The sequence below is a fragment of the Plodia interpunctella genome, chromosome 3 (genome assembly GCF_027563975.2).
Source record: "Plodia interpunctella isolate USDA-ARS_2022_Savannah chromosome 3, ilPloInte3.2, whole genome shotgun sequence".
Taxonomy (NCBI): domain Eukaryota; kingdom Metazoa; phylum Arthropoda; class Insecta; order Lepidoptera; family Pyralidae; genus Plodia; species Plodia interpunctella.
In genome coordinates, this window is record NC_071296.1 from 11,613,608 (window position 1) to 11,636,581 (window position 22,974).

The 22,974-nt window shown below is 35.8% G+C and overlaps 1 protein-coding gene and 1 long non-coding RNA gene across 2 annotated transcripts in view; one reads left to right on the forward strand and one right to left on the reverse strand.

The window, feature by feature from the left end:
• The window catches only part of sprt (sprite), a 63,371-nt gene that overhangs the window by 38,686 nt on the left and 1,711 nt on the right, over window positions 1-22,974 (reverse strand). The window contains exon 2 of the mRNA XM_053769766.1: window positions 2,273-2,363. Within this exon, the coding sequence (XP_053625741.1) occupies window positions 2,273-2,343 (71 nt within the window). The 5' untranslated portion in view covers window positions 2,344-2,363. The remainder of the gene's footprint in view (window positions 1-2,272; window positions 2,364-22,974) is intronic.
• Window positions 9,842-16,370, forward strand: LOC128683811 (uncharacterized). Its single transcript, XR_008406324.1, has 4 exons — window positions 9,842-10,075; window positions 10,740-10,796; window positions 12,400-12,587; window positions 15,339-16,370. It is a non-coding gene; the product is annotated as an uncharacterized LOC128683811 (long non-coding RNA).

Sequence of the window (22,974 nt, forward strand, 5' to 3'; positions counted from 1 at the left end):
AAGGAAAAACATCGTGAGGAAACCTGCACACTGGTTGATTATTAATTTGTGTGTGAAATGGAGAAGGCAATGGCAAACCACTCCATTAACAATGCCACGAAAATTGTTACGTGTGTTTCCACGACCCTCAGTCATGAGGAATACAACTATGAAGAAGATACAATATTTAGCCTATATCCAATAGCTACCAGTGGATTATTATGACAACAGTTTAAACGATGACAACCACAGATTCATGACAACATTTTTCTTAGTGGAGAGTATCTAGTTGTAGTGTATGTATGACAATAACATTTCATTTTCATATATATATATGAAAATGAAAAATGATCAGATGAGAGAGAGAGCAGAACATTAAATTTTGCGCCTATTTACATTCAAAATTAATCTATTTCCCAAACTTATAGATATTTTAAAACATATTAAATCAAAATCAGAAATCCGTGAGTACTTAGAAAGCGCACAGGAAGTTTTATCAGCTACTAGATGCATCCCACTTCCAAGACAGATGATTCCACAGCTATCCTGCTAATCTGTGGAAGCTGGCCAGTAATTGATAATGAGATGACAAGGTGAGCGACGACCGAGCGTAAAATTACAGATTACCGACCAGGCTCTATAATCTACGGCGATAATTATGAGCTTTTGCGCGGCGACGAGCTTTACAGAGATCTTGTGATAAGAATGTCGTGGATTTGTATAGGGGAGTTTATCTTGTGTTACGTTTCATTGAGAATTCTGATTATAAAATACAAAAAATGGCAATGTTACTGATTGTAGCGCCCAAATAAGTTGCTGCAACTTCTTTTTAGAGATCTGTATCTCAAAACGCAAAAAATTCGCTTAGGATCACTTGAAGCCTGTCTGTTAAGGACATTCTTCTCAGAAATGGCTCAAGGTATCAAGTTGAAATTTATATCAAATCTACGATCTTGCACATCTACAAGATAAAATACAACACGGTCAATTTTCAATGATGTAATTTCGTGATCATATATTAATACTATTCATTCAGAATTAGTCTCGATATTTTAAAATATGAAAATTAATTAACTATGTTTGCTTTGCCGATTAATCGATCGCATAAATATCGCCAGATCAGATACCTCCACGTGGTTGACCACGGCGTCCTTGGAGCCGAATGACTTGTGGTTTGCGGTCGGTGTTTGTTTAACCTTGTAATCGGAGCAGATGGCAAAATTTGTGTGGAAGTATCTGGTACTGTTTGTTAGCTTTATTTTCGATATTCAGAATACAGATGCGATCCTGGTGCTATTATTAAATAGCCGTAAAAAAAGATTTTTTTTTACGGCTATAGTTATATATTTTATAGTTATTAGTGATATCAGTTGTGCTGTTGGTAGTACCAGAAACACGCTTCGATGAGTGATGGAGAATGAAGCAGAGATGGGGTAGGGAGTTGACCGTCCTTATATATCCATTTATATCGAAGGACAGTGCCCCAATAGTGGGAAAACTAATGTGGCTATGAAAAAAAGGGAAGATGATGAGCATAACAGTGTTTGGATAACTGGAAAACTGTATCCGAAGCAACAATAACAGCAATCAGTAGGCAATGACCCACAGAGACACAATGGCAGTCAAATCGCTGCCCACGCGCTCCACTGAGATCTTATCCAGTCCGCATTCCTCTGGTACAGTCTAGTACACATCAGCCTACCCAAATTCATTACAGATCCGCCGCTATTACTGGTCCATAACAGTTTTGAAATATTGTTGAATGTACGGTAGAGATTCGCGTGGGCGATCTAAAGATGTTCTCTTGGTAATATATACAGTTGTAATAACCTTTATATACCTTATGCGTTCCGTTTTGCAATCGTTGAAGTCGATCACTTTTCATAAGTGGCTTTTTCGCCCTAAAATAGAACCACTCACGAGAACCATTCCCGAGGTAGTCGTACGAAGAGATTAAGGGACAAATGGCCTTGGAAGCTGAGAGGTAATAATAGCGTTGACAAGAAAGGTTAACAGTCAGGCATTCGGCAGCTTGTAAAATCACAACTGAATCTTCAAAATTTTAAGGTTTTTTTGACGTTTATCATGCAAAACTTACCTCCATTTCAGAACTTTGGAGGTAGAAATTTGAAAAAAGTAGCCGATGTTTGAACTTGGTTTTTACAAATTTCGTATGTGTCCAGCGGTTCTAATGAAGAATAGAGAGAAGTCAGTGAAATTTTCACCCCTATGTTCCCCAGCTGGCACACGATAAGCCTTGTGCCAGCAACAAAACAAATTGTTATGAAGGTACCTGGAGGCCAGCTTGCGGTGCGCGCGCCGGCCGCCGCTGATCATGGACAGCGTGCTCATCACGGCCGACATCCTGGCGCGCGCTCATGCACCTGCGGACAAGTAGATTACACCCTTAACTAATATGAACACAATTCGAACCATCTCTAGTTTAGAGACAACAGTACCTAAGTACTACATATTTCTTCTTCGGAGCGAAAAGGGAAAACGCTTATATGCTCTCATCTGAGTTTCATCCACAGCCGCAAAGCGTCGTACCACAGGAGGAAATTTTAAAAGAGTGTAACTCGCACAGAAATCGTATTTTTTGAAGAGTATCTAGGTAGATATGATTTTAGCCTAAGTCTCCAACAACGTCTCCCCTAGGGGATCTATCCGGATTTTCTTAATCCCTATATCTCCCCTAAGAAAATCCTCCCCGCCCCTGGCTTAGGGAGACATCAGATCTACTTTTTCTCTAAAAGTCGGTTCAAGACAAAAGACAATCCCCAAAATATATAAACTCATTATCATTATCACTAACTAGTGATATTGTATTCAATCGAATGGTTGCAAGTCTGTGTCACAAATAAAACTGTAGCTGCTTTAGAGTGTGCGAGTTTCTTGGCCACATGCTATGAACATACAACATTAACATTTAAGTATATTTTTATGTTTTCATAAGGCAACATGATATTCCTATCGATGTGAAAATCCAAAATTACCAGTGCATATGTCCATATCTCGTGGATTTTATTATTGAGCAATTCTAGTTTGTTGTTCAGGTTACGATACTAATTTACTATATTTTCAAAGTTTCATAAACCTGATACGAGTATATATTTTAGAAAACTATAGATCAGTGATGCTTTACCTGAACATTCTATTATAAGAAACTACCCGGACAGTATCTCTGAACTGCTGAGAGGGCTTACCATCATCACTTAACGCGATCCACTTTACGACCTAAACTGCATCGCAAATTCGTACCATCGACTTAATTTTTAGTATGAATGCGATTCATTTTAGGTGCCTAAATTGAACTGAGTTGCATTGGAATCGGTCTGTAAAAGTTGATGGTAGGCCTGCAGCTCATAACAAACACTGTAGGGTCAAGCTACCGTAGTCGTGGAGAAACAACGCAGTACCAACTACACACACTTGTAGAATGTATTAACTAGTTATATTACATCAGATAATAACACAGGACCATAACAAGAAAATCTTTAAAACATCTAGCTTTGACCGGCGCGCGCGCCGTTGTGCTATATTTCAAGTCTGGTTGACGTGCCTACATAATAATCACATGTCCCTATATGGCGGGTATACAAAGACTGTAAGTTTGAACATCATATTTATCGAAATAGCAACTTTGCAGTTTACGACGAGATCTGTAGGACAAATACCTACATTCTTTTAACTAATGGAATTAATTTTTATTCATCAACCATTTTTAGATTGTGTTTGAAATAATAATAATTTTAACTTAAGGAGTATGAATGTATTTTATATATATAGAAATACAAATTAAAATTATTTATTCAATTTAGAATGATATGAACGAGATTCATCACTTATCGACGTCAAGTTACTTTCACTTTCTGATATTTAAACTCTGTCAACTTCCAAACGTGTTTCGATTCTGTAAGAGACGTCAAAAAACTCACGTCGGATCCCGCGCGGATATGGCTAATTTGCATTGTGTAAAACTCACTCCGGAATTTTGACAAATATGTATGAGATGACGTGCAAATTTGCAGAATAAAAAAATAGATAAAGGTCAAGGCCAGGAGAAGTGAAAATTATTTGACAAGTGTGAGTGATGTGATGTGATGTGACGTGACTTTCGAGTTTTACGGAATCGCAAAGCAGGTGAGAAGAAGCGAAACAAACTTCACCACAGCGTTTTTGCCAAAGACTTACTTTAACAAATATTGATCTATAAGTATAATTATTAAAAAATGTAATGGATATTCAGTCTTCCCTCTTTCCTTGTAGATATCTTTTGAAATCATAATGTAGTGGTCAGAAAGGGCCCGATGTAACAGATAAACCTTTGATTGGCAGTATCGGTAATAGCGAGCGAGACAACATGATCCATCAGCTCCATCCGTGTGGAATAAGGATGAATTGTTCTCGTTTTATTGCTCTTTTTGTTGTGTACTCCAATATATCAATTATGACTTCGATAAAGATAGCCAGCATAATTAGCCACTGAACCGAGAGGTCCCGGGTTCGATCCCCGGTCGGGTCATGATTGGCCCGGGTCTTGGATGTTTATCTATATATGTATTTGTTATAAAATATAGTATCGTTGAGTTAGCATCCCATAATACAAGTCTCGAACTTACTTTGGGGTTAGTTCAATCTGTGTGATTTGTCCTAATATAAAAAAAAAATATTTCGATATATATATATTTTTGATTACACTTATATGTCGATGCATAGGCAAATTTATATCGCGCATTTTCTAAGGAACTTTAATGTTTTTCTTCTATCATATTCTTGTTTGTATTTATATGGCAAATAAAAATAATTAAGTACTCTCTAACCACTAGGTACTTCCTGGAAGCTTCCTATTAACGAATATCAAGGCGTGGCAATGTTAGGAGCTAAGGAGGAGTAGCAATCACGTTTTTTAAAGATTTGAGTCTAATTAAATTCGCGTAAACACGCCTTGAATAATTTGGTTTAATTTATGCTTTTTGTTGCTTCGGCAACTGTTAACTCAGATGTAAATGTTTAATGTAAATTAGAACCCTTCCAAGCGGCGACGAGCTGGAATCTATTATTTATGATTAGAAATTTTGTAAAAAAAAAATATGTAATTTTATAATGTTTTCTAAAAATAAAAAGTCATCAATAAATATAAACTATATTGCATACTGTTGGAAACTGTGTTAGTATTGTTAGACTAGGTACATGTGTGGGAGTCTATGGGAGTTATGTCCAAAAGTAGACTACTATGGTTGATGTTATTTATTGTACAAGTCGTGGTCAATTAAACCCAAAAAATAGGAGTAGGATTTCTCCCAAATTTCAAGACTATACGTCAACATAAACATGCTGTTTTAACCTATTGAGATACGGAACGAAATTTTTAATCCTTTATTGTTCCTATTGATTAAATAATAATCATTTGTGACAATATGGACATGAATAATATGCATAAAATAAATTATAATGAAGTTTATGTTTTCATTAATTGTATACGAAAGTAAATCGTGATTTGCTGTGTGTCTGTTTATACATTCAGAAACAATAAACGTTAGTCGCGTCGCAATAAACTCGCGCGAACTAATAATAAAATAAAACTGTAAGTATATAAGTCTGTGATAATATTATAATAACGTTATACTTTATTATTGGACATTTTAACTACTTCAAGATAAATATACTTAAAAAAACCATTTTTTGCCCACAATAATGTACTTATATTTGTCATGAAATTGTATAAAAATTGTCAAGTTTGTTAAGAAATTATCTTGTGACAAAATAAAATAGGTGCTAAAGTTTTTTTTATTCTTATAGAACACGATTATCCAATCAAGGGCCCACTAGAGAAACTGTTCGAACTGGTCAATATATTGTAGTTATCCCATTGAGTTCACCTGGTGTCTACATCTCACTAGATACAAGTCGCAAATTGAGTCATAAAATCAGTCATATAAATATAAAGTCGTAAAAATCATGAATGTATCAAATAAATCATTCAATGATTACAATCGATGCTGGCTGATTGGAATGTTATTATATGTTCTTTTGATTTTATTAAAGAACTTCCAATAGTTAGAACTTATGAACAAACTGGAACAAAAATCCAGACTATAAAGATTGTTTTTATTTTTTGTAGAAAAGCTTCTTAATAAGTTAGTTGATTATATTGGAAGCATAAAAAGCATATTTATAATTTTAAATTGAGTGCTTAGGTCCTCAGACATAACGTGGGAATTGCTACAGACTTCCAAGAAAGTTTCTCATTGGATATTTCGCGGCAACGATCTGAAGAAAATAGGTGTGGATTTTCGGGAATACTTTCGAACCGTTTCCGAGCATTCTGAAAAATTTCGAGATCAGCACATCCCTAGACATAACAGCTCTCAAAGCTGCGTTGTAGATACCACAGATAATATAATGCAATCAGGTGCACGCAGCGGGCACAAACAACTGGGATTACAGCGGGTGTAGCCTGCAAATGGCCTCAATGTCTGTGTGTTTACTGTAACCGCAGGTCTGTCTGTCCGTTGCCCGTCGGCTAACACGAGTACAGCACTTACAGTATAAATGCTTGAGGATCTCAAGTAATCATATATAAAAAGCTTGTATCATATGTGGTTGGTTTTTTTTTCAAACCTAGGAAAACATAATTCTTTTATAGACTTCAAATGAGGCGTGAATGACTGCGCTTGAAAACACATTGACAGGCGTAGGGGGACATCAGTTAATGACGTCGTTCGGTTCCTAACCAACTCCCAATATAAGAAATCGCAAGCTCACTGTACTTAGGGCTGCTAACTAGGTCTGTCAACTTTATATATAATATGATGTCCTCATAATAATACAGGTGTGCAGGTCGGAACATACATAAAGTACATTACCCATTTATCGCCCGTAGTTGTAAGAGTTAATTTAAAGACATGGAAATATATATACAGAGCCTCAGCTAGGCAATGTTTTAATTTATCATCTTTCCACTTGAGTGAAGCCTAGGGACGCAGCTTGTTGAATATATAACAATACTAAATACTAGATGGTGACAACCCTGAATGAAAACCCACTATTGCTCAAGCGCGTCACCGCTCTGTTACCCTAAGATTGATGAGCAACGGACGGACGAGCGACGTCACGTAATATTATATATAGTCTACATCACAGTAATGACCGTATTTGTGCAATAGTTGTTACATCAGCGCTATACTTGGCGCTACTGGAGCCATTCGGATCCGGAAATGGAAAGTTCCTTGGTATTCACCACTTCCTGGTAAGGTCTTTAGCTTCGGAACTTCTATGCTTCCTATACGTGGTAACAGAAATCCATAAGGAAATAAAGGCATTTGTTACCAGGTAATACGTATTTTTCTTTTTTTTTCGCATAAATATTAAAACATATAAATGCGAATTGATTTCCATGTTGTCGCCTGTCAATATGATGGTTAATGACGAAAAATTTTTAACGAAACATAGTCGCTTATTATTTCAGTATTCACATCTCTCATAAAATTTAATCGTTCAATCCCCTTTCAGCATAACATTTCCGATGCGAAAGTTTAGCCTTAATACGAATACTTTAACCTAAGAAGAGTTTTAAGACAGCAGGTGAATAATAAATTTTGAAATATTTACTTTACCGATGATGCTATAAAATGTTAGTATTTACTGCGTTTCGACTTACAACGACTTATTACTGCCGACACATAAATTGATATGCCCTAGAAGGTATGTTGCCATTTCATTTTATGATTGGACTTAAATTGAAAATTATTTAAGGTTGGATAAATCTACAAATATATATAAAAGTCTAGTGTAAAAGTAAAAATCCTATTTGAACACTATAGATTTTTGTAGACACGACAAACAACAATATTTCCTACAATTTTCTATAGGAAAGTCCACAAAACTCTCAGGCTGTCTCGTGTAGGTGTTTATAATAGTCCAATGCACTGCCATTTAAGGCCGGACTTAATTTAAGCACCGCAGACGCCACGCCACGGCTTTAAATGCAAATTTTCCATATAAGTCGCCACAAAACATCCGAGTCTAGTAATAGAAAGCACGAAACACCGACACAGACCCTGCGGACCATGGTATGGCTCTTGTATCTCTTAAAACTAAATTATAAATACTAAATTAACTTTTATTCTTATCTGAATAAATTTCTTTTTAACTTTAATATCGATTGAACTCTAGTAAATGACATACCGAGTCGTTAAAATTTTTCCTATATTTTTCGAGCGGGACTATCGTTGTGTTGTTTCTGCAAGAATATGTAAAAGTATTTAGTTATATTTATCAATTTCCCGAGAGAAATTCACTCGTGTTTAGCAGCGGGCGATAGCAAATTTCTTTTAATCTAAGGCACATATGGTTAACAAGTGTGTAAATAAACAACTACTATGAACACATTGCCGTCTTCGCGCCGCCTACAAAATATAAAACACAGTTTAGGTTTAATGTTCTTAACTGAGAATGGAAACGAAGAGACGATGAACCCGATTTACGAAACGTAAACTGGATACAACGGAATTAACTTGGAGAGGAATTAAGGAGAATTATTCAAAGAGTTTGTATGAAACCGGTCGAGGTTTGGGCCTCCGGGCCGGGCCGTCTCACAAAACGTATCATTTTTTTTATTTATTTCGCTTCGCATGCACAACTCGCAGTGACTGATACGTATTCACATAAGTTCCATCGCTTATATTTTTTGTTAACGATTTGTCGTCCACATATGGTTAGCTCTTATAAGCAATAAGTAACTGTTGAACAGATTTTGCTTATAAGGGTTAAAGTAACTTCTGGGTTGTTAGTACGTATAGACAGGTACTCAAATTCAAAGGAGCATGGTTAAAATATCGTTACTTATTGTTTAGCGAGCAGACTTGTTACTTTACTACCAAATACCCAAAGATACAATTATCTCGAATTAATTAGTAACAAGTACCGACTTATTGCATAATTCATGGCGCTTATTGCGAGTGCAATTGGAACTATCTCAGTTTGTATTCAAATGAGGTGATAACGTCGGTCGGACAAAGCAATCGGGTGATTTAGACTGTTTCTCTTCCCACGACCAGGGGGCGTCTCTGAAATGTTTAGTCAAATTAACCATTTATTTAGAAATTAGACCTTAACAGGAAAATTTTCACGGCAAATTTTATATTACAGTAATTTCTCAAAAACTACAAGATGGCATTTCGTAACAAACATCGCTAAGAAGATATGCCGAAACAAACTAATTTAAAAAGTGGTCCAGCACAGACACGGCGACATAATATGAACGCTCCTGCCACGCTACAAGTCTAGGTTTTGTGTGACGACTGGCGACAGGGCGACAGCAATGAACAGCGCCGATGGAATATGTATTATCGTGGTCGTGCATGATACGCAATAGATAAATTTGAATTTGAGTAATTTGGAAGTAAACCTTCGTTATAGTACAATTATTCTCTGCCGATGTCGATTGTGATAACTGGGAACAGGCGCAGCCCTGTGTGAGTTGGGGTTATTGATTTCCAAGTGAAAGACAGCGATTTCATATTATATGGCTGTAGCTGTGGTGTGGCTGTAGCTTTATTATGTTATTAAATAATGCTGGACAGGAAACTGTGGACTTAGTGATCCTATATAGATTCATCGAAGTAAGTACTACCAATACGATGTTCATAGACATACTGATTTATATTATGTACAAATTACGTAATGAATATTTTTTTGTAAATCTACCAGACCGACCAATGGAAGGAACCCACCAACAAGACAAGAGCCTCGCTGTTAAATTAGGTAATGATGACCACACTGTTCACGGATATAAGATACTAATAATTATTATTTCTTCTTATTCCTAAGTGAATTCGTATTCTTTATACAAGGAACTCCCCACGTACTGACACGCGATGCCGCCGATAGGAATCCAAGAAATGGTTCTCTAATCTCGAGTCAATGAAGCGAGCCTACTGCGAACCCCTTGCATTCATCACTACTGAATACTACAGTTTACCGCTTTCCATGAATTGCAACATACAACCGAATGCCAGTTCTTCACGGCCGGAATTTTGTGTCACGCTATCAAGAAACACTATCCTAAATTTCCTTGCAGTGCTGTCGACAGGTAATAAGCATGATAATATTTCAAACATTTGCATGTTAGAATAGTAACAGTTAATTAATTAAGTAACTATCTATGTTTAGGTAAACTGGTAGATACTAGATCCTCCTAGGGTCGCTGAACCATCGAAGTATGTATGAAATGATAAGAACTATACATTATTTAGTATCCAACAAGAAGAAGGCCAGTACAAGCAAAGGGCACATTAAAATGACAGAAAATATCTTCAAATCTTTTAAAAGTTCCTTTAAAATTTTTAATTAATTCATTATTATTGTCTACTAGCTTTTGCCTTCGCGGCTTCGCCCGCGGGAATTTTTTTATCGCGTACTCTCTAAGACTAGTAAACATTATATGATTTAAATTCGTATTTTTTCTCAACTTTAGTTCAATTTCCTGTTTCCCGCTGCACATCCCGTAGCGTTACCTACATATTGTGCCATCATGTTTTTCGCAATGTGTCCCGTCCTGTTTCTCATTACGTGTCTCCTTTCCATTTCCCGCTCTGACTCCCACTCCCGCTTTCTGCAACGCGTGCCGTCCCATTTTCCACGACGTTAAGTCCCAGTAGAACTTTATATTAACATTATTTCACCCCCTTTTCTTTCTTTCTGCAAAATTTTAAAGTATATCGGCTCCGTGGATTGTTATTTTAATTTTCTTACAGGACCCTCCTCATTTTCCGGGATGAAATGTCTATAAGATGTTAACCTGGGATTCCGAGGTATTTTTGATTCATTATTAGTTTTCCAATTATCCTACGGGAACCTGACCATTTACCGGGATGAAATGTATCTAAGATGTTAGCCCGGTTTATAAGGTACCTACATACCAAATTTCAAGCAAATCGGTCCAGTAGATTTCGAGTGATGTGCGTTCAGACAGACAAACAGACAAAAATTTCCAAAACTATATTTTCGTCATCGATATCAGTAACTAAGTATATTCCATGAAGAATTAAAAAAAAACCCAATGTACAGATTTGGCCTTTCTTCAATTTTATTATTTGTATTGATGAGGAGTATTGATTATGAAAATAACAATAATAAAATGTGAAAACAACATAAAACCTAATTTTATTAAGCATTACTATACATACTTTGTAATTCATTCGGGTTTTATGACAATATAATCGCTAGTTTCAGAGTCTAGCAGTATCTGCCGACCGTTAGTCAGACCTAGTATACTATTATATTATCTGTGGCCAGACCGCCCACGGCCACAGGCCACGGGTGGGCAATCAGCACGGGTGTTTGTTTATGTATTTATTTATAACTTTGTTTATGCAATCGGTTTTAGAGATGTGATAACAATTTATTGTCGTTATATATGTGTTTGAATGAGTCTATAACGACTGTATTCTGTACATGGAGAACACACAACTTTCAGCTGCAGCTTCTTACTAGTTGTACTTAATTTGCATATTATTTAAATTAAAGGTAAGTGCCTTTTAAATTTTAAAATAATGAAAAAAATAATGAAGTTTGTAAAGTTGTAGACACTATAGAATTCAAAGTTTACAATTAGATGTTTCAAACGCACGATCAAATTTCGGTTAAAGTTAATTATTGTGGTGAAACCGTCGAGACCGATCACCAACATTGTAGTCGTATGGACAGTGCTTCACGTGCCTTCACTCGCGACTCGCGATGTTCGTCACTACTTGATGCGGAAAGTGATTTCATAAAGGACAGCCTAATGATACCCCGGTGAAGGCAGAAGCTGGGTGATGCAATGTACGTACATTGGTAAAGTGCGCTCAGATCTCTATTTTCTTTTACCCATTTTGGTTAAAGTTAATTATTGTGGTGAAACCGTCGAGACCGATCACCAACATTGTAGTCGTATGGACAGTGCTTCACGTGCCTTCACTCGCGACTCGCGATGGTCGTCACTACTTGATGCGGAAAGTGATTTCATAAAGGACAGCCTAATGATACCCCGCTGAAGGCAGAAGCTGGGTGATGCAATGTACGTACATTGGTAAAGTGCGCTCGAGAAAAGTTACAGTAGATTTATCAATTGAAAATTAAATATTGAGTGTTGATTGCATTGTATATTTAATGTTCTTCTTGAACTTCCTAGATTATTATATCTTGCAGCTTCGTTATATCGATTTATACATATTTTTACATAATATATTTATACATATTTTGTAGCATAAGTAGTTATTTCGCATTAAGTTGCATTTGCATAAAAATTTATGGCGCGATTTAAGGTTTTTAAAGCCAAAACTATGATGTAGTTTTAAATAATATTGTGTTGACACCATATTCTTTATTCGTAAACGTTTATTTTCCCATTGAAGGCTCTCTATTTCCTCCCAGACAATGCAAGTGCGGTTCCTCCAAGTTCCACGTGTTGTCAGTGAGGCGAGACGACAGCCGAGCGTGACGGACAGGTGCAGGGCAAAGGGCGCGAGGGCCCTAGGCCCGGGGTCGATGATCCCGAGACGTCTGAACAAGTGTTGCGCGGCTTGGATCCCACGATTTGTGTTTGCAGGTTACAAATACAGGTCTGTTTTGGTGATATTATTTCTCCGATTTTTAAAGACTACAAAAATAAAGACTTTAATTCTTTTTTTAAGACTCCATTTTTTTATTAATAAAGTCTTCTTTTGTAAAATTGATGTAACTTCTACTTATTAGCATGTGAGAAAAACAGATCGAAGGGTTATTTAAAAGCATAAACTTGTAAAAGGGCCCCGCGCGCGCTGTTTCAAAGAGACGTATATTGTTGCATATAGCTGACGTTTTTTAATAAACGTGTAGAATCAAATAGGAATCATAGTTAAAGCAAAAAGTTGCGTGAGATCTTTATGCAGATGTTTTGCAACAAGATATCTCGTCTCGACAATCAGCGGCGACAAATGAGAAATACGTGATTGATTTTCTATGATTAATTTGTATTGTAACGAGCCAATCGACTTTGTTAGCTGTGTATAGATAGGTACGTGTCGTGGCAAACAAGCTTAAGTCTTTTTCGTTTTGTTGCGGTGAGCGCCAAACAATTTATTTACTAAGTAACAAAGAAAAAAGTAAAAAGATTCGGAAAGCTAAAATCGACAACACATAGAATATCGACCAAGTATAAACTAGGATAAAGAATTTTTCAAGCACTGTAACTATCAAACGGATTTAAAAGAACATGAGAAAATGCTCAGGCTGCCTATTTTTTGCCAAATAATTGTATAGATCTGTGACATGAATCAAATCTGACCCACTTTAGCGACACAAGTTTCCAGCAGCAAATTACCTCATTAAAATTATTTTACCCGTATTTTCTCAGAGTAAAATAATATAAAAGACTACTTAATAATACATTCCGAACACAAAGTTCTGTATCCTACATTGTTTCCGTCACCAGATTGATCACCTATATGTTTTATCTCATCGTGGTACAGATTTCTTGTATATAAAGTTCCTGATTAACAGATGTCGTGTGCATTAATTAAAGATCCAATTAAGTTTCTTCCGATAAGCGAACCTTTCTTTCGCCAGAGAAGCTTATTGTTCGCGATATACCCCCTAACAAAAACACACACGCTCCCAACAGCACGCGTGATAAGAGGTAATACATTACGTTACAATAGGATCCCATGGATTATTCTAACTCAGGAAAAAACTAAGACTTTGAATTAGTAGTTAGTTATTTTATAGTTAATAAATAATAATAATAAATATGTATTCAAATAACTTATGGCTAAGTAATATAGTTCATAGGTATATAAAGAAAAAGTACCTATATTAAATAATGGTGCCTGAGCTAGGGTCATAAGTGAACCTATGTTTCAGGCGAAAGAAAATCAATTAAAATAGGATACAAAACATTAATTGTGGCATGTGGTCCCGCCCTGTAATAGGACCACACCATATCGTCTCGTGGATAACGTGAAAGGCGACTAAGGGATACATAAGCCTGGCAGCTGATAGGCAACACTAACATCCCCAAAGAGGGTTGACGTTAGTCAGGCAAAGCAAAATGGTTTATTTTGTGCACTGACCACAGGCATCGCGGTTACATAGCTCCGAATGAAACCGAGAACACGCAAATATGAGAGAGATGCTATGCTCATCATTAATTCCCGTTGTTATTAGGGAGTCTAAAGAAACAAAATATAGTTTAGGTAGTAAATACAAATAAGTAATAAATATAAAAATAATTAGGTGTGGATGATTAGGTGTGAATATTTCATTTCAATTTTGATTCATTTCCATGTATTATGTATACTATCATAATACATGAAAATAAATCAAATGAAATATTCACATTCAAGAATAATATAATTGTAACACAATTTTTTACATGCACAATGCTACAATCAGCGAATCTATGTTGATATTACATGAGAAATTGTTGTAAAACGTTTTATCTTAACATTGACCATGTACTGCGAACTGCATGGCGAGATGCCCTGAATGGAACACTATGTCTCGGTAATAGCGGTGAATTTGCCATGGTATAGGGTAAGTCGATGTGCTGAGTGTACGGCATTAGAATAACAAAGCAAGCGAGGCACCTGGCGCAGCTCGGGCTCCGCAGTCACGGACCAGAAGCTCCACGCCTACAAAATATTGTTTAGTAGTGTGCGTGAATCTCAAACAAAAATAAAGGAAAGATAAAATATTTAAAAAAAAATGAGTTTGAAAATTGGTGTTAAAAGAAAAAGCCTCCAAATTCAAATTCAAATCATTTATTGAGATATTAGATCTTCACAGGCAATTTTTCTCGTAAATTTTTATATTTATAGTTATTTCTCACAAGCTACAAACTACTAACATTTCGGAACGACCACTGCTAAGAAGAAATGCCGAAAGAAACTCATTTGAACAGTGTTGGTCCCTATCATGCCAGATCGGCTTACCATTATTGTTTCTTACAATGTTTTTTTTTCTAATAATATATAAAAGTACACAATGTACATAGTAAAGGTATATCAAAACAGGTTATGATTGTGATCCGAGTGCTGATTATAATATATATATATATATATATATATATATATATCGATGTGACACACAATTAATTTACATGAAAATATATGAGAAACGAGATGACCAGTTCCCCTCTGGCAGCACCCGTTCACGAGTTGACGCATGGGACAGCCATCGCGTAGCTCAACCATAATAGAGGGAACCTCACGACCCGGCCCACGACGCCACTACATCTTTTACTGACTGGAACTAGACTTAAGGAATATAATATCGACTGTATGATTTTATGTTTTGCTTGTCTATTAATGTTTATCTTTTACTTCTGTTTATAGCGACAAGATCGTCTCACCACTACCTCGTTCCGGTCTGCATCTCATTTGGGCATATTTTTAATCTGTAATTGATATGTAGCAAACGATTACGTTCTTGAAAAAATAAATTTACTAGTCTTGAAATAATTTCATTTAGTTGGTTGAAACAAAAGGGCGCTAAGCAATTGAGACGAGTTTTTTGTAATTAATGTTATAGATAACTCACATGCAAAGTATACGTAATTACGAATACAAAAAACGTTATTTAGTTGCCAGAAACCTTGTAAACTTGAAAGAATAATTGAATTATAATATGAAAAAATTCACACCGATCCTAGCGATTACGCGCAGAAAGATTTGTTGCAAACAAATTACTAACATCAAAATATCAGATTACATGTACAGTAACTTATACATGAACCTACAAGAATTCACAGCAAATTGGCCACTATCACCGCCGCATAGAGGTGTAAGCAGGTACACGTTGTCGACTGTACCGTAGGAATAAATTACTAGGAATCCTCAAAGCTTTTGATTCGTGACCCTTTCCTGGAGTTCAGTCCCCTCTAGGCTAGACAAATGAGAGTTTTAGTCATTGTCAAGACCGGTAGTCGAAAACAACGGCCATTGTACAGAACTGGTTCTAATTCAAAATGTTGGTTCAAAATATAATTCTAACATCTAATGCAGTGGAGCGTGTGAAGTTTTTTGCCGCTTTGATTGACGCGCGAGGGGCGGGAGGGAAATGCATTTTGACAGTTGCGCAGTTTTTTTGTTTAACTAGTAGTACCAACATTATAGCATAAGTTATTGTCTACTTCCAACTGTGGTTTGAACACGGTACAGTATATAGACAGATATATACAGGAAGAGTTTTTTTCAAACTCCTAACAGCTTAGAAGAACTAAAAGCGAACATTAGATATTTAAAAATCGCTCAAACTGTCTTTAATATCATAACTGAGAGAATTTAAAATGGTGTCGAAAATTGCAGAAGGGTCTTACTTAAAATCTATCAAAACATACTTATATACAATTTTCAATACAATTTTCAAACTGGTTACTCCAAAACTTTATTTTTACAAATCAATTTAAAATCAAAACATTATCAATTGATTCGTCAATTCAACTAGAAAAAATGTCGAACACCCTAAAATTATTATTTTTCTTTCTAGTGACAGTTGACGCCAGATAGTAAATTAAGCACGGTAGAGTTCACTATTGCCAAATTTACAACGGAACGACGGCTCTACGCCCTTTGTGACAATGCAGAGTATTGTAGAGACAGGGATTCTAACGGCAGTGACGGATGTGACGGGGACAAGTTATAGGCGGTGTGATTGATGGTTCCACATTCATTATTACAGAATTGTGTAACTACAGCTTAATCGTGGTAACTTAATGTGTATGTGAAAAAACAACAACGATAATATGAGGCACCAGTATCAATTTAAATCTAGAGGCTTATAAATAAATATAAATAGTATTAGGACAAATCACACAGATTTTGCTAGCCTCAAAGTAAGTTCGAGACTTGTGTTACTTGGATACTAACTCAACGATACTATATTTTAGAACAAATACACATATATATATATATATAAACATCCAACATTCGGGCCAATCAAAAAAAGATCATTTTCCATCATGATCCGACCGGGGATTGAACCCGGGACCTCTCGGTTCAGAGGCAAGTACTTTACCACTGCGCCACCGAGGTCGTCACTGTAGTATTGCGAAATAAAATTATAACCTTTACATGTAGTCATGTTTTGATTTTTATCACGATAATAAGGTCCTAGGTAAATTCCTGTTTATATCGCTGAGCGAGTAAAATTTCTAGTAGTAGTAGTAATGTAGGTATATTTACTTTACGATTACTCACTAATTGTATGTGTGTTTGTTGTTGACAATTAGAAAGTAGTACATAATACCTTGTAAAATTCTGTTGAATTTTGAATTGAATCTAAAATGTGTTGTTTAACGCGCTAAAACCGTAGTGTTTCAACCTACATACATCGCTTACAACTCATCACTTGGACCACACGCCAAATGTTACATCGCAATTATTTCTGCGACAATAGTTTGTTATAGTTTATCTATACCGAGCTGTAAACGTCAATCCAATGGCATTGACGGCGCAGGAGCATGTTTTATTACGAGTGTATGATTGGAGAGTTATTAATGTAATATCGTAAAGTTTAGTGATTATGTCTATACGTTATGTCTATACTATATTTGAAGCTTTATAGATATGTAGCCATGCAATATAATAAATGAATTAATTTGTAATGAATATAGAAAAAGTTTTGATTTCTATGTAGATTTAGAAAATACTTTTAAATACGACCATGACGATTGATTTGGAAATTTGAACGAAAAATAAACATATTTTAGTACAAATCATTTATTTTTCTGTTATTCATTCCAACTAAAAAATATGTATACCTAGTTTGGCTTATGTAGACCCCTACATAAGCCAAACTAGGTATACATATTTTTTAAATACTCATAAGTAGGTATAATCAAATGCAGAGAGCGATCATCAAAACGCTTAACGGAGGCTTTAATGGCCCCAAAATGTGGACTAATGATAATTTTATTCGTTTCTAAACTTATATCGCTGCTATATTTTAATTATTAACACAATTTCAACGGGCAAATTTGGTTATTTTATTTATTTTATTAGAATTTAAAACACTGCTAGATTCGACATATTGCGCGGACGGCCTCGAAGCTAAGATGGTTCTTTATAGTGCAGATAAATAGTATCTCTGTGTGCGAAAATTTAATAAGGTAGACAGATGTTACGGAAGTACCGATAAGTGGGAAAAAGAGCCGATCACGGGACAATAAGGCGGCACTGCGGTTTGTGGGCAACAAGACCTCAAGCTGTCCAAAGTTTAGGCAAGTTCGCCATTATTACCGCGGAATAGAGATCGTAATGGATAACTTTATATGCAGTTGAGTGTACTTAACAATGAACATTGATCGCAAAATGGGGCACAAGCCAACTGTTCTCGCAATATCCGATTACCTGAGTGTTTTGCCCAATTTCTAAACACAGCCTTTGTCCAGCTGTGGGACTGGGATGTTGGTTTGTTAATAGGATAATAGAATAATTCAGAATAAAAAACTCACTAATATTGTGCCCACAAATTATGTTGGACAGATTCCATTGAAGTTTAGGGTAGAATTTATGAATACAAGGTAAACAAGTTCTCGGTAAATAACTCATTATGTAAACGCACATATCGTGTAATTGATTCAAAGTAGAGAAACAATTATTTTCAGAAAAAGTGCGCCCATTTCTATTTAAAATGTCGTGACAATAAAAATAAATTTAATTCATTCTGATCGGCGTCCAGCCGTGATACAAATCAACTGTAAACAATTACACGAGGAAATTAAAAGTGAACTGCAGCGGGCTGCGGTAATTGCTCATTGTTCTGAATAAGGAACGAACACTATCTGAATGTTGTCAGCTCATTCTATAACTATTCATGGCTAAGGAAATAAAATAAAACTCATTGCAATTGTTTTTGAACATTACCCTATATTATACTGGATGAACATTTATATATATAGTTATTTATGTTTGTTCGTATGAAATTTTGCAACTAAATTTCCAAGCAGATATTTTAATCGAATGTGCTGAAATTTCGTGTACACGTTTAGTTTAGATAGATGATGAACGGTGCACCCAGGATCGGCTCCCGACAAGGGAACTCCACGACCTCCACAGGTTCACTGCACGGCCTTATTTTTTTTTTGTTCTTCACGTGTTTAGTGCAATAAGATCCCATACAGTAAACATTTGGTGTAAGTCTGTAAAGAAGTTAAATGTCACTGCACCCCCTTTTATAAAATACAAATTACAAAAAGTATTATCATGCTTATATTTAAGGGAATATTTCAATTTAAGAAAGATTTTTTAAGTATAAAAATACATGAACATTAAAAGCAATCAACTAATATAATAAAACATCTATAAAATTTCAAAAACCAGAAAAGTGCAATAAGATCCCATACAGTAAACATTTGGTGTAAGTCTGTAAAGAAGTTAAATGTCACTGCACCCCCTTTTATAAAATACAAATTACAAAAAGTATTATCATGCTTATATTTAAGGGAATATTTCAATTTAAGAAAGATTTTTTAAGTATAAAAATACATGAACATTAAAAGCAATCAACTAATATAATAAAACATCTATAAAATTTCAAAAACCAGAAAAAAACTGGGTCATGATTGAGAAAAGGGCGTGCACAAACAACTGTTGGTCGGAAGCGTCAGTTGCGGCGCGGGCGCAGGCCCTAACCCCAAACTATTACCGCCCTTCCGCCGCCGCGCGCTCCGACGCAGTGAACCCAGCCGGGGGCACAGCGGACTACTAAATACTTTCTTCTTTAAATTATTATTTTTTCTAATTTATTATGTTTCTTGTTCTTTAATTTATTTTATTTATTTTTTAAATTGTTATTTAAATTATTGTGATTAGTTATTTAAAACTGTATTTTCTGGTTCCATGCTAGTTTTAAACGTTGTCAGCTAACGGGCGAGATTTCTTGAAGTCACCCAGAAGGTAAGAAGAAGAAAAAAACCGGCATTGATGCGACTCTATAATACTCCGCGTAATTTAATTTCAATTCTATCATTTCTTGGTTTTCCTTAAATAAATTTGGTTAAAGATGTTTATGTATAACATAATAGTACGTACACTTCACAAAAGGGGCAATTCAGATTCCGGCGTTCACAGCGGGGGGTGTAGCTCCGAGGGGAGGGGGGGGATCATTATTATCTCGGGTAGGAAGCAGTTAATTAACGGATGATGTGGAAAAATGCGGCGTGTTGTGTTGTGTGGCGCGGGGGGTGAAGCTAACATGGTTTAAGAGAATTTAGTAAACGAGTCTTGTAGACCAATTATTGAGAACCTTTGATTCCCTGCATCTATATCGCGTTTAATACCGTACCGGGTAGACAGAGCAAAGTATAGCCGGACTCTGAGGCCACGTTTAGCTGAATAGAATCCATTGCTGATAGAACCGAGGCTCAGATTTAACGACAGGTTGCTTATGAGAAGAAAGGTCTATGCTTTAACAGAAACAGATGCAGCTGGCACATTCTTCGAATAAATGTAAGCGGAGAAGAATAAAGAGAAAAACGCGGTTTCGAGGATTGACCACCGCGAAAGTAACCCAGAAAATGTTTAGATGAGATTATAGGTATAAAAAGATAATTAACGATATTTAAGAATCGAGTAGAAGGGGTCATTGCACCGCATGTATATTTAAATACACGTAAAAATTTTGGTAAACACAAACTAAGTTAACGAATAGCAATAAGAACGTGAACAAACTATGTGGGTATATCTTCACACGACACCAAACTTATAGAACAAATATTATCAACCCGTAGAACGTCGACGTTGATTGAACAAAAGATATAAACGCGCCGGAGACGCTACTAATAGCATGAGGCGATCCTATAGCGTGAGAAAAATAATTTTATAAAAATTTATTAATAATTATTCATACACCAATCGCGGTAATTACCTTTCAGTTTAAGTTAGGTAGATGGTGAACAATACTTTTAGCAATATATACAATGCCATCTGCCTCCTATCCTACTGTAATCATCCTTTGGTCCTTCCAATTATATATTTTGAATTCCTCATTTAATACATTTATCATACATCATACATACATCCTCATTTTCTGATCCATTTAGTTATGTTAATCGTAGTCTCTCTCTCTCTATCTCTCTCTCTCATCTGAGCATGTTATCTCTCTATTGTTATCTCTCATCTCAGCCGTTGAGCGTCAGAGCTCAGGGTCTACATTCCTACATTTTCGTCTCCACTTCGCAAGATCGTCGGCATACCTTGTTGTCAGACCATTGTTTATTGATCATAATATGTATTTACAATGTAACTAGAAAACGAGATATATGGAGTTACAATATTCCTTATTTTCCTAATATTATAAACGAGTTTATGAGAATATTTGGACGGCTGTTTGTTGTTCTCTTTCACGCAAAAACTAAAACGGCACAGCATTTATGGAGCGGTATCACGGACGAAAATAATTGAAAAGAGACAGTTACACGTACTTACGAGCCACTTAACGCAGTAATTAACAGCTTATGCGACGATTGTCATGTCTGGGGCCGCCTCGGCAGCGTTCGCATAGTAAAATACAGACACACTATATGGAAAGTACAGATGGAAGTTTATATCAACATTTGCATCGTAGAGGTCAAAATATTCAGGTCCCTAGAGAGCAGAATATTTTATTGAAGCAACATGTTCTATAGACATTTGTTAGCGGCGGTCAGGTGTCGTGTACAGATAATATAGCTACAAAAAGCCTTGCTGTAGGATACGACTTTCAGAAGACCTCAACTATGGCCGTCCAACGTTCTCAGCAAAGTTTTTTTTATGAAAAATATATTTTGTCTACAACATTGCAGTAGTAGAGCTATAGTCAACAGTAAGCCGCTATAGCCGCGGCATAGAAATCCTTGCAGAGAAACCTGATTTGCGTTCGACTGTACTTGAACTAAGTGACATGTCTTACAACTTACAAGTTTGTACGTCGAGGCGAGAGTATCTGTACACACTTCATTTTGCGAACGTCTGTAACAATACCCACGAGGCTCGCGTTACCTGCGACCATTACCCTTGAAGGCTTAAAAACAAGAAATTACGTTCGCAATCAAAAGATTACGATTGACGAGCGAGCTTGGAGGAGAACAATCGAGAAAGCCATCTGTGTTGCGTTCGAATGCATTTGGAATGCATTGTTGTATCCAGAGTTGTCGGACTGCAACGGCACAATGACAATCGTAACATTTATATCACGCAATAATTGTATTTAAAGTGGCAATTTAAACTAACTATTGAAGTCTATAGTAACGACAGACCTAGTTTATAGCAATACGTACAAAGTTAAATTACTATTAAAATTAAGAATTAAAAACACACGTTTATACATAAAGTAATTTTTGAAAAGGTTCGTGAAAGTGTATGTTTTTAATGTTTTATTTCGATAGATTGCATGGATGCAAGATGATAAAACTTCATCGTACGGCGTACAGGTATTTCTGTGATGGAATATCTAGTAATTATTTTAAATAAAAACAACTACGATATGAAATACTAAAACGTAGACATTAAATGTTGAACAACAAAAAACTTGAAACTTATGAGCTGTATTACTATTAATTAACCAAAATAAGTTAACAACATTCCAGGAAACAGAAGGAACTACAAAAAAAATACTATAAAAAATAATTTATATACGTAATTCTTTTTGTCATGTTAGAAATAGGAAGTAAAAATCAATCAGTAGCGTTCATTTTACGCACTTGACATAATATTATATTAATTTATATTCGGAATCTATGAGCAAATGAGCAATTTCACTTCGCAATATCCCAGTCAAGAATGTTCTCGTCGCAAACAGGAAGACAGGCAGGCAACGTCGCGTGCGCCGGCTTTCACAATTGGAAGATCGACAAGCATCGGTGCTTTTTATAACTTAAGTCCTCAACTCAAGCAAAACTATCTTTGTCAGAAATAGATAAGGAAATATCCCTTACTCGACCGCCATTTAAACTATTATTTTCGTAACCAGTTGTTATACTTTAGTCCTACA